Here is a 13914-nt window from a genome sequence, read left to right as displayed (position 1 = left end):
ATTACTTGATACACGTATATATTTATGATTAAATACAAATATTAATACATTTCTTGAATCTTCGATCACTGAAGATCGAGTTTTGTTGTCATTGTTTTCTCTTTATTCTGCTCATCGTTGAACCTAAAAAAACTTATATATATTTATACTTTTATTGTCTTACATATGAATTTTCTTGAGTTTCAAACATTTACCTAAATTATCTTTAATATTTATACCTTTACTGTAAATGAGTGAAAGGTTTAAAAAAAACAAAATCAATATTTTTATTTTCAAGTTCAACAGAAATTAATTCATAATCAAGTAGCAAAACTTCTGGTTAAATACAAATATTAAAGGTTTTCTTATATTAACATCAAATAGATCTTTTTTAAACACAACAAAATTAACAAATTAACAAAAACAAAACGAATTCACCCATTTTATTGAATAAATTATTAAATTAAAATATACGATAAAACAAATAAATGATTTCAATATAGAAATTCATTCATTCATTTTCTACCACTTTATCCCTCATGGAGGTCGTGAGGAGACTGGAGTCCATCCCAGTATCATAGGGCGAGAGGCAGGGGACACCCTGGACAGGCCAGTCTGTCTCAGGACACACAAAGACAGACAACCATTCACACACACACTCATGTTACGGACAATTTCCCCCGAAATGATAGAAATCATTGAATTAAATGAGTTAAAACAAATTAAATTGTGATAATATATATATTTTTAAAGCATTAACATCATAAACGTCTCATTCAAGCTTCAACTAAACGAGCTGCTCGGGTTCAAAACATCCATTCACTTCTTTGGGATTAAATATAATTACCTTACCTTACCTTAAGTAAGTCATTTGTATTTATATAGCGCTTTTCCAGACCAGGGTCACAAAGCGCTTAAACAATCAAAACAATATTTAATAAAGTATATACTTTAAAGATCAAGATAAAACTGATAACACAACACAGGAGTCTCAGAGAATAAAGGAAAAGCCTGAATAAATAGAAACGTCTTCAGATGTTTCTTCATCAAGCTTTTATTCTGAAGGCTCCCCACCGGACACGCCCTCCACTGATCTGAGTTCCCGGATTTTTTCCTCCGCTTGTCAATCCGAAAAGCAGAAAACATCACCGAGAGGGGACTCGGTGGTCTGGGAGGGTCCGACCTGAACTCCGTCTCCTCCAGCTCTGGACCAGGACCAGGACGCTCTCCTGCTGCTGCTCCTCGTCCCAGGAACCAGCGTCAGCGCCGCGGCTCCACATGATGCTCGGCCGGTGATCGCGGCTCCTGCGCCCGCAGACTCTCGCTCCTCCAGCGGATTAAACGTCCGTCGATCCTCCTCCTGGTCCAGATCCTCTTCTCTGGATCTGCGGGGTTTTTCCTCCTTCCTCGTGGATCCGAACCCTTCGCCCCGCGCGCGCCCGGGATGCTGGTCTACACACGCACAGATTTATGAATGAGCGGCTCGACGCGCACCGGAGGATGTGAACATGACGCGGGATTGAGGCTCGATCTGCTGTCGAGCTCCGGGATTAGTGTGAGCGGGATTATAATCTCCAGGAGCAGAGACCCCCCTCCTGCGGGACCAGCTCAGACCAGCAGGGAAAAGTTTTTAAGACGCAATTGATTTCTGGTAAAAATCAATTAAATTAGGATTATTTATTAAAAATAATCCTAATTTAATTGATTTATGTTCAAAATCAATTAAATTCAGATTATTTATTAAAAAAATAATCCTGGTTTTAAGTGTCACGAGTTTAAAGAATTTAACAACTTAGTCCAGTAGTACTCAGTAGTATTTATAACTAACCTTGACTTTAACTCATTTATAATAATCTGGTATAGTTTGGATTAAAGTTTTCTTAAAAGTATTTGTTCAAATCTAAGTGAATATTAAAAAATATTGTTAAATACAAATAAATACTTCAGTTCTTCACGTTGATCCTTAAGATCTTTAAAAAACTCATCGTCCGGATCCAGATCAAGGACTAAAGGGCTCCTGAGGGTGGGGGGTCGGGGGGGGTTGTTGGACCCGGACCCTCATCAGATGAGCTGACATGTCGGACCGGAGCGCCCCGCCCTGCCGGCTCAGGCTGGACTGGGTCTACGGGTATCGGGGCCACCAGTGTCGGAACAACCTCTACTACACGGCCGGGAAGGAGGTGGTCTACTTCGTGGCCGGGGTGGGCGTGGTCTACAACACCAGAGACCACACCCAGAAGTTCTACCTGGGGCACAATGATGACATCATCAGGTGAGTCTCGATCTGAACCCGGGATTTGAACCGTCTTTACCTGATATCGGCATCTTTTTCTCAAGTGATGGGAGAATCATTTTTGTTGTTGTTTTGCTAGTTCAGGAGTTTTCTAGACTCTTATTTCAAGGTTATGGTACAAGTGAACAATATTCAAACGTGTGAGGAACTAACCTGATTGAGACCTCGGCTCCTAAAGGGTTTGAGTGATGAACGTCAAAGAAACAGTGTCTTTGTATGAGCGAGTGTGAGCATCATGGTGTTACCATGAAAGTACGTGATCTGCTGATTCTACACAAATGTACGACACAAATGTACGACACAAATGTACGACACAAATGTAAGACACAAATGTACGACACAAATGTACGACACAAATCTATAACACAAATCTACGACACAAATGTACGACACAAATGTACGACACAAATCTATAACACAAATCTACGACACAAATCTAAGACACAAATCTACGACACAAATCTAAGACACAAATCTACGACACAAATATACCACACAAATGTAAGACACAAATCTACGGCACAAATCTACGACACAAATCTACGACACAAATCTACCACACAAATGTAAGACACAAATCTACGGCACAAATCTACGACACAAATCTACGACACAAGTCTAAGACACAAATCTACGACACAAATCTATAACACAAATCTATAACACAAATATACGAGACAAATGTACGACACAAATCTATAACACAAATCTACGACACAAATCTACGACACAAATCTAAGACACAAATCTACGACACAAATCTATAACACAAATCTATAACACAAATATACGAGACAAATGTACGACACAAATCTATAACACAAATCTACGACACAAATCTACGACACAATCTATAACACAAATCTACGACACAAATCTATAACACAAATCTATAACACAAATCTACGACACAAATCTACGACACAAATCTATAACACATAATGAAAGTACGTGATCTGCTGATTCTACACAAATGTACGACACAAATGTACGACACAAATCTATAACACAAATCTACGACACAAATCTAAGACACAAATCTACGACACAAATGTACGACTCAAATGTACGACACAAATCTATAACACAAATATACGACACAAATGTACGACACAAATCTATAACACAAATCTATAACACAAATCTACGACACAAATCTATGACACAAATATAGGACACAAATCTATAACACAAATCTACGACACAAATCTACGACACAAATCTACGACACAAATCTATAACACAAATCTACGACACAAATCTATAACACAAATCTATAACACAAATCTACGACACAAATCTAAGACACAAATCTACGACACAAGTCAACGACACAAATCACGACACAAATCTACGACACAAACCTACGACACAAATCTACGACACAAATCTATAACACAAATCTACGACAAAAATCTATGACACAAATATAGGACACACATATAGGACACAAATCTACGGCACAAATCTACGACACAATCTATAACACAAATCTACGACACAAATCTATAACACAAATCTATAACACAAATCTACGACACAAATCTACGACACAAATCGAAGACACAAATCTACGACACAAGTCAACGACACAAATCACGACACAAATCTACGACACAAATCTATAACACATAATGAAAGTACGTGATCTGCTGATTCTACACAAATGTACGACACAATCTATAACACAAATCTACGACACAAATCTATAACACAAATCTATAACACAAATCTACGACACAAATCTACGACACAAATCTAAGACACAAATCTACGACACAAGTCAACGACACAAATCACGACACAAATCTACGACACAAATCTATAACACATAATGAAAGTACGTGATCTGCTGATTCTACACAAATGTACGACACAAATGTACGACACAAATCTATAACACAAATCTACGACACAAATCTAAGACACAAATCTACGACACAAATCTACGACACAAATCTATAACACAAATCTATAACACAAATATACGACACAAATGTACGACACAAATCTATAACACAAATCTATAACACAAATCTACGACACAAATCTATGACACAAATATAGGACACAAATCTATAACACAAATCTACGACACAAATCTACGACACAAATCTACGACACAAATCTATAACACAAATCTACGACACAAATCTATAACACAAATCTATAACACAAATCTACGACACAAATCTACGACACAAATCTAAGACAGAAATCTACGACACAAGTCAACGACACAAATCACGACACAAATCTACGACACAAACCTACGACACAAATCTACGACACAAATCTATAACACAAATCTACGACAAAAATCTATGACACAAATATAGGACACAAATATAGGACACAAATCTACGGCACAAATCTACGACACAAGTCTATTTCACAAATCTAAGACACAAATGTACGACACAAGTCTACGAAACAAATGTACGGCACAAATGTATGACACAAATCTAAGACACAAATCTACGACACTAATCTACGACACAAATCTATTCCCGGCCGTGTAGTAGAGGTTGTTCCGACACTGGTGGCCCCGATACCCGTAGACCCAGTCCAGCCTGAGCCGGCAGGGCGGGGCGCTCCGGTCCGACATGTCAGCTCATCTGATGAGGGTCCGGGTCCAACAAGATTTGTGTCGTAGATTTGTGCCGTAGATTTTTGTCACAAATATAGGACACAAATCTACGACACAAGTCTACGAAACAAATGTACGACACAAATGTACGACACAAATCTAAGACACAAATCTACGACACTAATCTACGACACAAATCTAAGACACAAATCTACGATACAAATCTACGACACAAATCTAAGACACAAATCTACGACACTAATCTACGACACAAATCTAAGACACAAATCTACGACACAAATCTACGACACAAATCTATGACACATATCTATGACACAAATATAGGACACAAATATAGGACACAAATCTACGGCACAAATCTACAACACAAATCTACGACACAAATCTACGACACAAATCTACGACACAAGTCAACGACACAAATCACGACACAAATCTACGACACAAATCTACGACACAAGTCAACGACACAAATCACGACACAAATCTACGACACAAACCTACGACACAAATCTACGACACAAATCTGAAACACAAATCTACGACACAAATCTATGACACAAATATAGGACACAAATCTATGGCACAAGTCGACGACACACATCTATGACACAAATATAGGACACAAATATAGGACACAAATCTACAACACAAATCTACAACACAAATCTACAACACAAATCTACGACACAAATCTACAACACAAATCTACAACACAAATCTACAACACAAATCTACAACACAAATCTATAACACAAATCTACAACACAAATCTACGACACAAATCTACGACACAAGTCAACGACACAAATCACGACACAAATCTACGACACAAACCTACGACACAAATCTACGACACAAATCTATAACACAAATATACGACACAAATCTAAGACAAAAATCGACGGCACAAGTCTATGGCACAAATCTACGACACAAATCTACGACACAAATCTAAGACACAAATCTACGACACAAATCTACGACACAAATCTACGACACACATCTAAGACACAAATCTAAGACACAAATCTATGGCACAAATCTACAACACAAATCGATGACACAAATCTACGAGACAAATCTACGACACAAATCTATGACACAAATCTACGACACAAATCTACGACACAAATCTAAGACACAAATCTACGACACAAATCTACGACACAAATCTACGACACAAATCTAAGACACAAATCTACGACACAAATCTACGACACAAATCTAAGACACAAATCTACGACACTAATCTACGACACAAATCTAAGACACAAATCTAAGACACAAATCTAAGACACAAATCTATGACAGAAACCTACGACACAAGTCTACGACACAAATCTAAGACACAAGTCTACGACACAAATCTAAGACACAAATCTACGACACAAATCTAAGACACAAATCTACGACACAAATCTAAGACACAAATCTAAGAAACAAATCAACGACACTAATCTACGACAAAAAACTAAGACACAAATCTACGACACAAATCTACGACACAAATCTACGACACAAGTCTACCACACAAATCTAGTACACAAGTCTAAGACACAAATCTACGACACAAATCTATGACACAAATCTAAGACACAAATCTACGACACAAATCTACGACACAAGTCTATTTCACAAATCTACGACACAAGTCTATTTCACAAATCTACGACACAAATCTACGACACAAGTCTACGACACAAATATAAGACACAAATCTACGACACAAATCTACGACACAATTCTATTTCACAAATCTACGACACAAATCTAAGACACAAATCTTCAACACAAATCTACAACACAAATGAACACAACGAGATTAAAGGTCCTTGAACTAATGACCTCCAGGCTCCAGGAAATAATGTGTTTAGAGAAGAAGAAGAAAATCTAATAAGATGAAGACGTAACTCTGACTCTGCACATGTGTCTTTCTTTCATCTACACACATGTGGTGTTTAGTGTAGGAATCACACACACAACAGACGTTTTTAAAGTCACTAGGATCACCAGAAACTCTTCTTAAACACAAGTTATGTGAACAAAGCTCTCTGGTCAAAGCTTTATTTAAACACGACCGTGAACACGGACATGAGTTCCTGAGCAGCCGAGGGCGTCTGATGGAAACACTCTGGTCGCTGCACTTTAGGTCCACGTGGAGATGAAAGACACTGAGACACTGAGACACTGAGACACTGAGAGGTTTCATGATCCCTGGAGCTGTGAAGGAACCTCATTAGACCCAGACCTGAGGATCATTCACAGAAGGAGAGGCTGGAGGAGGAGGAGGAGCTCCACACATCCATCATCATCATCACTATCATCTTCATCATCTTCATCATCATCACTATCATCATCATCATCTTCATCATCATCATCACTATCATCACTATCACTATCACTATCACTATCACTATCACTATCACTATCATCATCATCATCATCTTCATCATCATTATCACTATCATTACTATCATCATCATCATCATCATCATCATCATCATCGTCATCATCATCATCATCACTATCACTATATATCATCATCATCATCATCATCTTCATCTTCATCATCATCATCATCATCATCATCATCATCATCATCATCATCAGCTCCATCATCATCATCATCATCATCATCATCATCAGCTCCATCATCATCATCATCATCACTATCATCATCATCCATTTCATCATCATCATCACTACTATCATCATCATCATCATCATCATCATCATCATCACTATCATCATCATCCATTTCATCATCATCATCACTACTATCATCATCATCATCATCATCATCATCGTCATCATCATCATCATCGTCATCATCATCATCTTCATCATCATTATCACTATCATTACTATCATCATCATCATCACTATCATCATCATCATCGTCATCTTCATCATCATCATCATCATCATCATCATCATCTTCATCATCTTCATCATCATTATCACTATCATTACTATCATCATCACCGTCATCTTCATCATCAGCTCCATCAACTCGTGAAACATCTTCATCCAACTTTACTCTTGAACGACTCGATGCTTCAGAGCGTCGCCTTCAGGGGGCGCCCACAACCACAGGGCCTCATCTAAACACAAGTGAGGTGGAGCGGCAAGACCCCCCCCCCCCCTGAGCTGAAGGCCCCTGAGGGACCTCCTCGGACGTCCATGCTAATGAACTGTGGTCCAGTGCTCAGTGGTGCGTTCACTGTCTGCAGATTGATGCTGTAGGGAAATATTTTTCATTAACATCTACATTTTTATTGGACATTTTTCTTGTTTTAGACCAATCACTGATACCAATGATCCAAGTATTTCAATTATGTTTTAAATTAAAATGAAAAATAATTGGAATTAGAATATGTGTAAAAAACCAATTCTGAAAATATGTAATGATAAAAAAATAAAATATATATAAAAATAAAATAAAACCAAGTTTCAACATTTGAAATGTTCAATTCAACGATTCAATATTGTGAAGACAATGATGTTCTTCCAAATGTCTTGTCTGGAGTCAATCATCTAAACCAGAAGGATCTTCTGGCCTGCAGTTCATACTAAACTCTGCAGCCAGAATTCTGAGCCGCTCTAGTAGAAGAACTCACATTTCTCCTTCAAACTCTTCACTGGCTGCCAGTTTCTTTCAGGATCATTTTAAAATGTGTTGCTCCTAAGCTTTGGAACGATCTCTGTGTTTGATGATCTACTGACTCCTTCAAGAAACATCTGTGTTTGATGATCTACTGACTCCTTCAAGAAACATCTGTGTTTGATGATCTACTGACTCCTTCAAGAAACATCTGTGTTTGATGATCTACTGACTCCTTCAAGAAACATCTGTGTTTGATGATCTACTGACTCCTTCAAGAAACATCTGTGTTTGATGATCTACTGACTCCTTCAAGAAACATCTGTGTTTGATGATCTACTGACTCCTTCAAGAAACCTCTCTGTGTTTGATGATCTACTGACTCCTTCAAGAAACATCTGTTCTTGATGATCTACTGACTCCTTCAAGAAACATCTGTGTTTGATGATCTACTGACTCCTTCAAGAAACATCTGTGTTTGATGATCTACTGACTCCTTCAAGAAACATCTGTGTTTGATGATCTACTGACTCCTTCAAGAAACATCTGTGTTTGATGATCTACTGACTCCTTCAAGAAACATCTGTGTTTGATGATCTACTGACTCCTTCAAGAAACATCTGTGTTTGATGATCTACTGACTCCTTCAAGAAACATCTGTGTTTGATGATCTACTGACTCCTTCAAGAAACATCTGTGTTTGATGATCTACTGACTCCTTCAAGAAACATCTGTGTTTGATGATCTACTGACTCCTTCAAGAAACATGTGTGTTTGATGATCTACTGACTCCTTCAAGAAACATCTGTGTTTGATGATCTACTGACTCCTTCAAGAAACATGTGTGTTTGATGATCTACTGACTCCTTCAAGAAACATCTGTGTTTGATGATCTACTGACTCCTTCAAGAAACAGCTAAACTATAAACCTTTACAAATAACAATTACCCACCAAATAGTCATAAAAATAAACCAAACAGAAGCACAACATCAGATCTAATGAACCTCACGAACATTGTTAAATTCATCATAATTTTTTGTTTTATTAAAAGAGTGATTTTCAAATCTAACAGAATTCTGGTCATAACTAACTATTACCAGCGACACTCACACAGAAATTGCACTTTTATTACTAACTAGTACCAGCGACACACAGAAACTGCACTTTCATCACTAACTAGTACCAGCGACACACAGAAACTGCACTTTCATCACTAACTAGTACCAGTGACGCTCGCACAGAAACTGCACTTTCATCACTAACTAGTACCAGCGACATTCACACAGAACTGCACTTTCATCACTAACTAGTACCAGCGACACTCACACAGAAACTGCACTTTCATCACTAACTAGTACCAGCGACACTCACACAAAACTGCACTTTCATCACTAACTAGTACCAGCGACGCTCGCACAGAAACTGCACTTTCATCACTAACTAGTACCAGCGACATTCACACAGAACTGCACTTTCATCACTAACTAGTACCAGCGACACTCACACAGAAACTGCACTTTCATCACTAACTAGTACCAGCGACACTCACACAAAACTGCACTTTCATCACTAACTAGTATCAGCGACATTCACACAGAACTGCACTTTCATCACTAACTAGTACCAGCGACACTCACATAGAACTGCACTTTCTTCACTAACTAGTACCAGCGACACTCACATAGAACTGCACTTTCTTCACTAACTAGTACCAGCGACACTCACATAGAACTGCACTTTCTTCACTAACTAGTACCAGCAACACTCACATAGAACTGCACTTTCTTCACTAACTAGTACCAGCGACACTCACATAGAACTGCACTTTCTTCACTAACTAGTACCAGCGACACTCACATAGAACTGCACTTTCATCACTAACTAGTACCAGCGACATTCACACAGAACTGCACTTTCTTCACTAACTAGTACCAGCGACACTCACACAAAACTGCACTTTCTTCACTAACTAGTACCAGCAACACTCACATAGAACTGCACTTTCTTCACTAACTAGTACCAGCGACACTCACATAGAACTGCACTTTCTTCACTAACTAGTACCAGCGACACTCACACAAAACTGCACTTTCATCACTAACTAGTACCAGCGACACTCACACAAAACTGCACTTTCATCACTAACTAGTACCAGCGACGCTCGCACAGAAACTGCACTTTCATCACTAACTAGTACCAGCGACATTCACACAGAACTGCACTTTCATCACTAACTAGTACCAGCGACACTCACACAGAAACTGCACTTTCATCACTAACTAGTACCAGCGACACTCACACAAAACTGCACTTTCATCACTAACTAGTATCAGCGACATTCACACAGAACTGCACTTTCATCACTAACTAGTACCAGCGACATTCACACAGAACTGCACTTTCATCACTAACTAGTACCAGCGACACTCACACAGAAACTGCACTTTCATCACTAACTAGTACCAGCGACACTCACATAGAACTGCACTTTCATCACTAACTAGTACCAGCGACACTCACACAGAAACTGCACTTTCATCACTAACTAGTACCAGCGACACTCACATAGAACTGCACTTTCATCACTAACTAGTACCAGCGACACTCACATAGAACTGCACTTTCTTCACTAACTAGTACCAGCAACACTCACATAGAACTGCACTTTCATCACTAACTAGTACCAGCAACAATCACATAGAATTGCACTTTCTTCACTAACTAGTACCAGCGACGCTCACATAGAAACTGCATTTTAAACTTAAACTTGGCTTATTTGGTCTTAAACTCTTTCTGTTAATCCAATACATTCACAGATTTATTTAGATAAATAATTTCATTTGTTTTGTTTTTTTAAGCTTGTGTTTGAATATCATTGTTAAACTTTTGTTACTTAAATTATTGGAACACTTGGTAAGTTAAGGTAACTAGATTTCAACAAAAAGAAACTTCAACTTCAACTCTTGAATAAATATTATAGTAGTTTAAATATTATAGTAGTTTAAATATTATAGTACGTCAACATATTTTCTCACTATTTACAGAAAAAAAAGACAAATATTGACATTTTTACGCGACAAACGTGATCTGAATAGTGACGCATCAAAAACACACTGAAGCTCAAACAGAGAGTAAATGAAAACATCTCAGGTGTGGATCCATCAAAGGTTCTGGAACTGGTTCTGTGGGTTCTGGTCACATTCTTGAGTCTCAGGTCGTCTCACTGACTTGCTTTGGCATCAAGTTGCACGAAAGGTTTTCACGAGTTTAATGAAACCTGAAGTCGACGTCTATAAACCAGTATCTTCCAACTATTCATGACCAACTGTTGACGATCAACACTTTGACCTTCATCAGGAATTATTACACAAACATTAACAAACTTTACTTGATTTCTTAAGATCAAACTTTCATCTCCACATCCTTTCGTATTTCAAACCATTTACGACTCGTTTTAAAGACTCGTTTGTGTTTCAACAAATAATTGTTCCATCAGTTTTCCGGACGTTGATTTGCATCGTGAAGCGAAGTCGATCGAACTAAACAAACACACTTTAGCAACACAACCTCTTTAGAGTCATCAGCAAACAGTGAATCACACAAAACATAGTAAAACACAGTAAAGTTTTGGTCATTTTAACAGATCTGGTCTCAGTTTCATCTTCTATTCAAGAAACTCTTCTATACTGTGACCATCGTCTTCTTCACTAAAGCAAACTAGAGAAACTTCTCCAGAAAGCCGCTCTAGTAGAAGAACTCACATTTATCCTTCAAACTCTTCACTGGCTGCCAGTTTCTTTCAGGATCATTTTAAAATTCTGGTTCTTACTTTCAGATCTATTCATGGTCAGACCTTCCATCAGTGATCTGATCCAGACTTACACCCCAGCTCGGGCTCTGAGGTCTGTGGATCAGAATCTACTGATGGTTCCTGAACTTCCAAAACCAGAGGAGAGAAATCCTTCCAGACTGTTGCTCCTAAGCTTTGGAACCATCTCTGTGTTTGATGATCTACTGACTCCTTCAAGAAACATCTGTGTTTGATGATCTACTGACTCCTTCAAGAAACATCTCTGTGTTTGATGATCTACTGACTCCTTCAAGAAACATCTGTGTTTGATGATCTACTGACTCCTTCAAGAAACATCTGTGTTTGATGATCTACTGACTCCTTCAAGAAACATCTGTGTTTGATGATCTATTGACTACTTCAAGAAACATCTGTGTTTGATGATCTACTGACTACTTCAAGAAACATCTGTGTTTGATGATCTACTGACTCCTTCAAGAAACATCTCTGTGTTTGATGATCTATTGACTCCTTCAAGAAACATCTGTGTTTGATGATCTACTGACTCCTTCAAGAAACATCTGTGTTTGATGATCTACTGACTCCTTCAAGAAACATCTGTGTTTGATGATCTACTGACTCCTAAGATCCTCGTAGCTCGACGCTAACTATGAAGAAGCTAATGCTAACGTTCAATGTCCTACAAAGTGCAGTGTCAGCTGTTTTTAAATTATTCTTTAAAACATTGATAAACAAGTTAAACCACAAAATGATCAAATGATTTCTTTAAATGTATCAGTTTTTATAAAACTACAAAGTGTATGTTTGTATATGAAAGTGTGTATGTGTATGTAAGTGTGTATGTGTATGTAAGTGCGTGTACGTGTGTGTATATTTGTGTATGTAAGTGTGTGTGTGTATGTAAGTGTATGTGTGTGTATGTAAGTGTATGTGTATGTAAGTGTGTATGTGTATGTAAGTGTGTGTACGTGTGTGTGTATATTTGTGTATGTAAGTGTGTGTGTGTATGTAAGTGTATGTGTGTGTATGTAAGTGTATGTGAATGTAAGTGTGTATGTGTGTATGTAAGTGTGTATGTGTATGTAAGTGTATGTGTGTGTATGTTTGTGTATGTAAGTGTGTATGCTTATGTAAGTGAATGTGTGTGAAAGTGTATGTGTGTGTGTATGTAAGTGTGTGTATGGGGGTGTGTGTATTTAAGTGTGTGTGTATATTTGTGTATGTAAGTGTGTGTGTGTGTGTATTTAAATGTGTGTGTATATTTGTGTATGTAAGTGTGTGTGTGTATGTGTGTGTATTTATGTATGTAAGTGTGTGTGTGTGTATGTAAGTGTACGTTTGTGTATGTGTGTGTGTGTGTGTGTGTGTGTATTTATGTATTTAAGTGTGTGTGTGTGTGTATGTAAGTGTGTTTGTGTATGTAAGTGTGTGCATGTGTGTGTGTGTATATTTGTGTATGTAAGTGTGTGTATATTTGTGTATGTAAGTGTGTGTGTGTGTATATTTTTGTATGTAAGTGTGTGTGCGTATGTAAGTGTGTATATGTAAGTGTGTGTACATGTATGTAAGTGTATGTAAGTGTGTGTGTACATATATGTAATTGTGTGTGTGT

At 37.9% G+C, this 13914-nt stretch overlaps 1 protein-coding gene across 1 annotated transcript in view; it reads left to right on the top strand.

Moving 5' to 3' along the window:
* The first annotated feature begins 2034 nt into the window (after positions 1-2034).
* The window catches only part of LOC148069011 (echinoderm microtubule-associated protein-like 6), a 71273-nt gene continuing 59393 nt past the window's right edge, over positions 2035-13914 (top strand). Inside the window, exon 1 of the mRNA XM_087801953.1 lies at positions 2035-2251. Within this exon, the coding sequence (XP_087658079.1) occupies positions 2055-2251 (197 nt within the window). The 5' untranslated portion in view covers positions 2035-2054. The remainder of the gene's footprint in view (positions 2252-13914) is intronic.

Source organism: Callionymus lyra, chromosome 11 (assembly GCF_982586985.1).
Source record: "Callionymus lyra chromosome 11, fCalLyr1.hap1.1, whole genome shotgun sequence".
Taxonomy (NCBI): Eukaryota; Metazoa; Chordata; class Actinopteri; order Syngnathiformes; family Callionymidae; genus Callionymus; species Callionymus lyra.
Note: the sequence above shows the minus strand (reverse complement) of the source record. Positions and strands in the feature narration are given on the sequence as shown.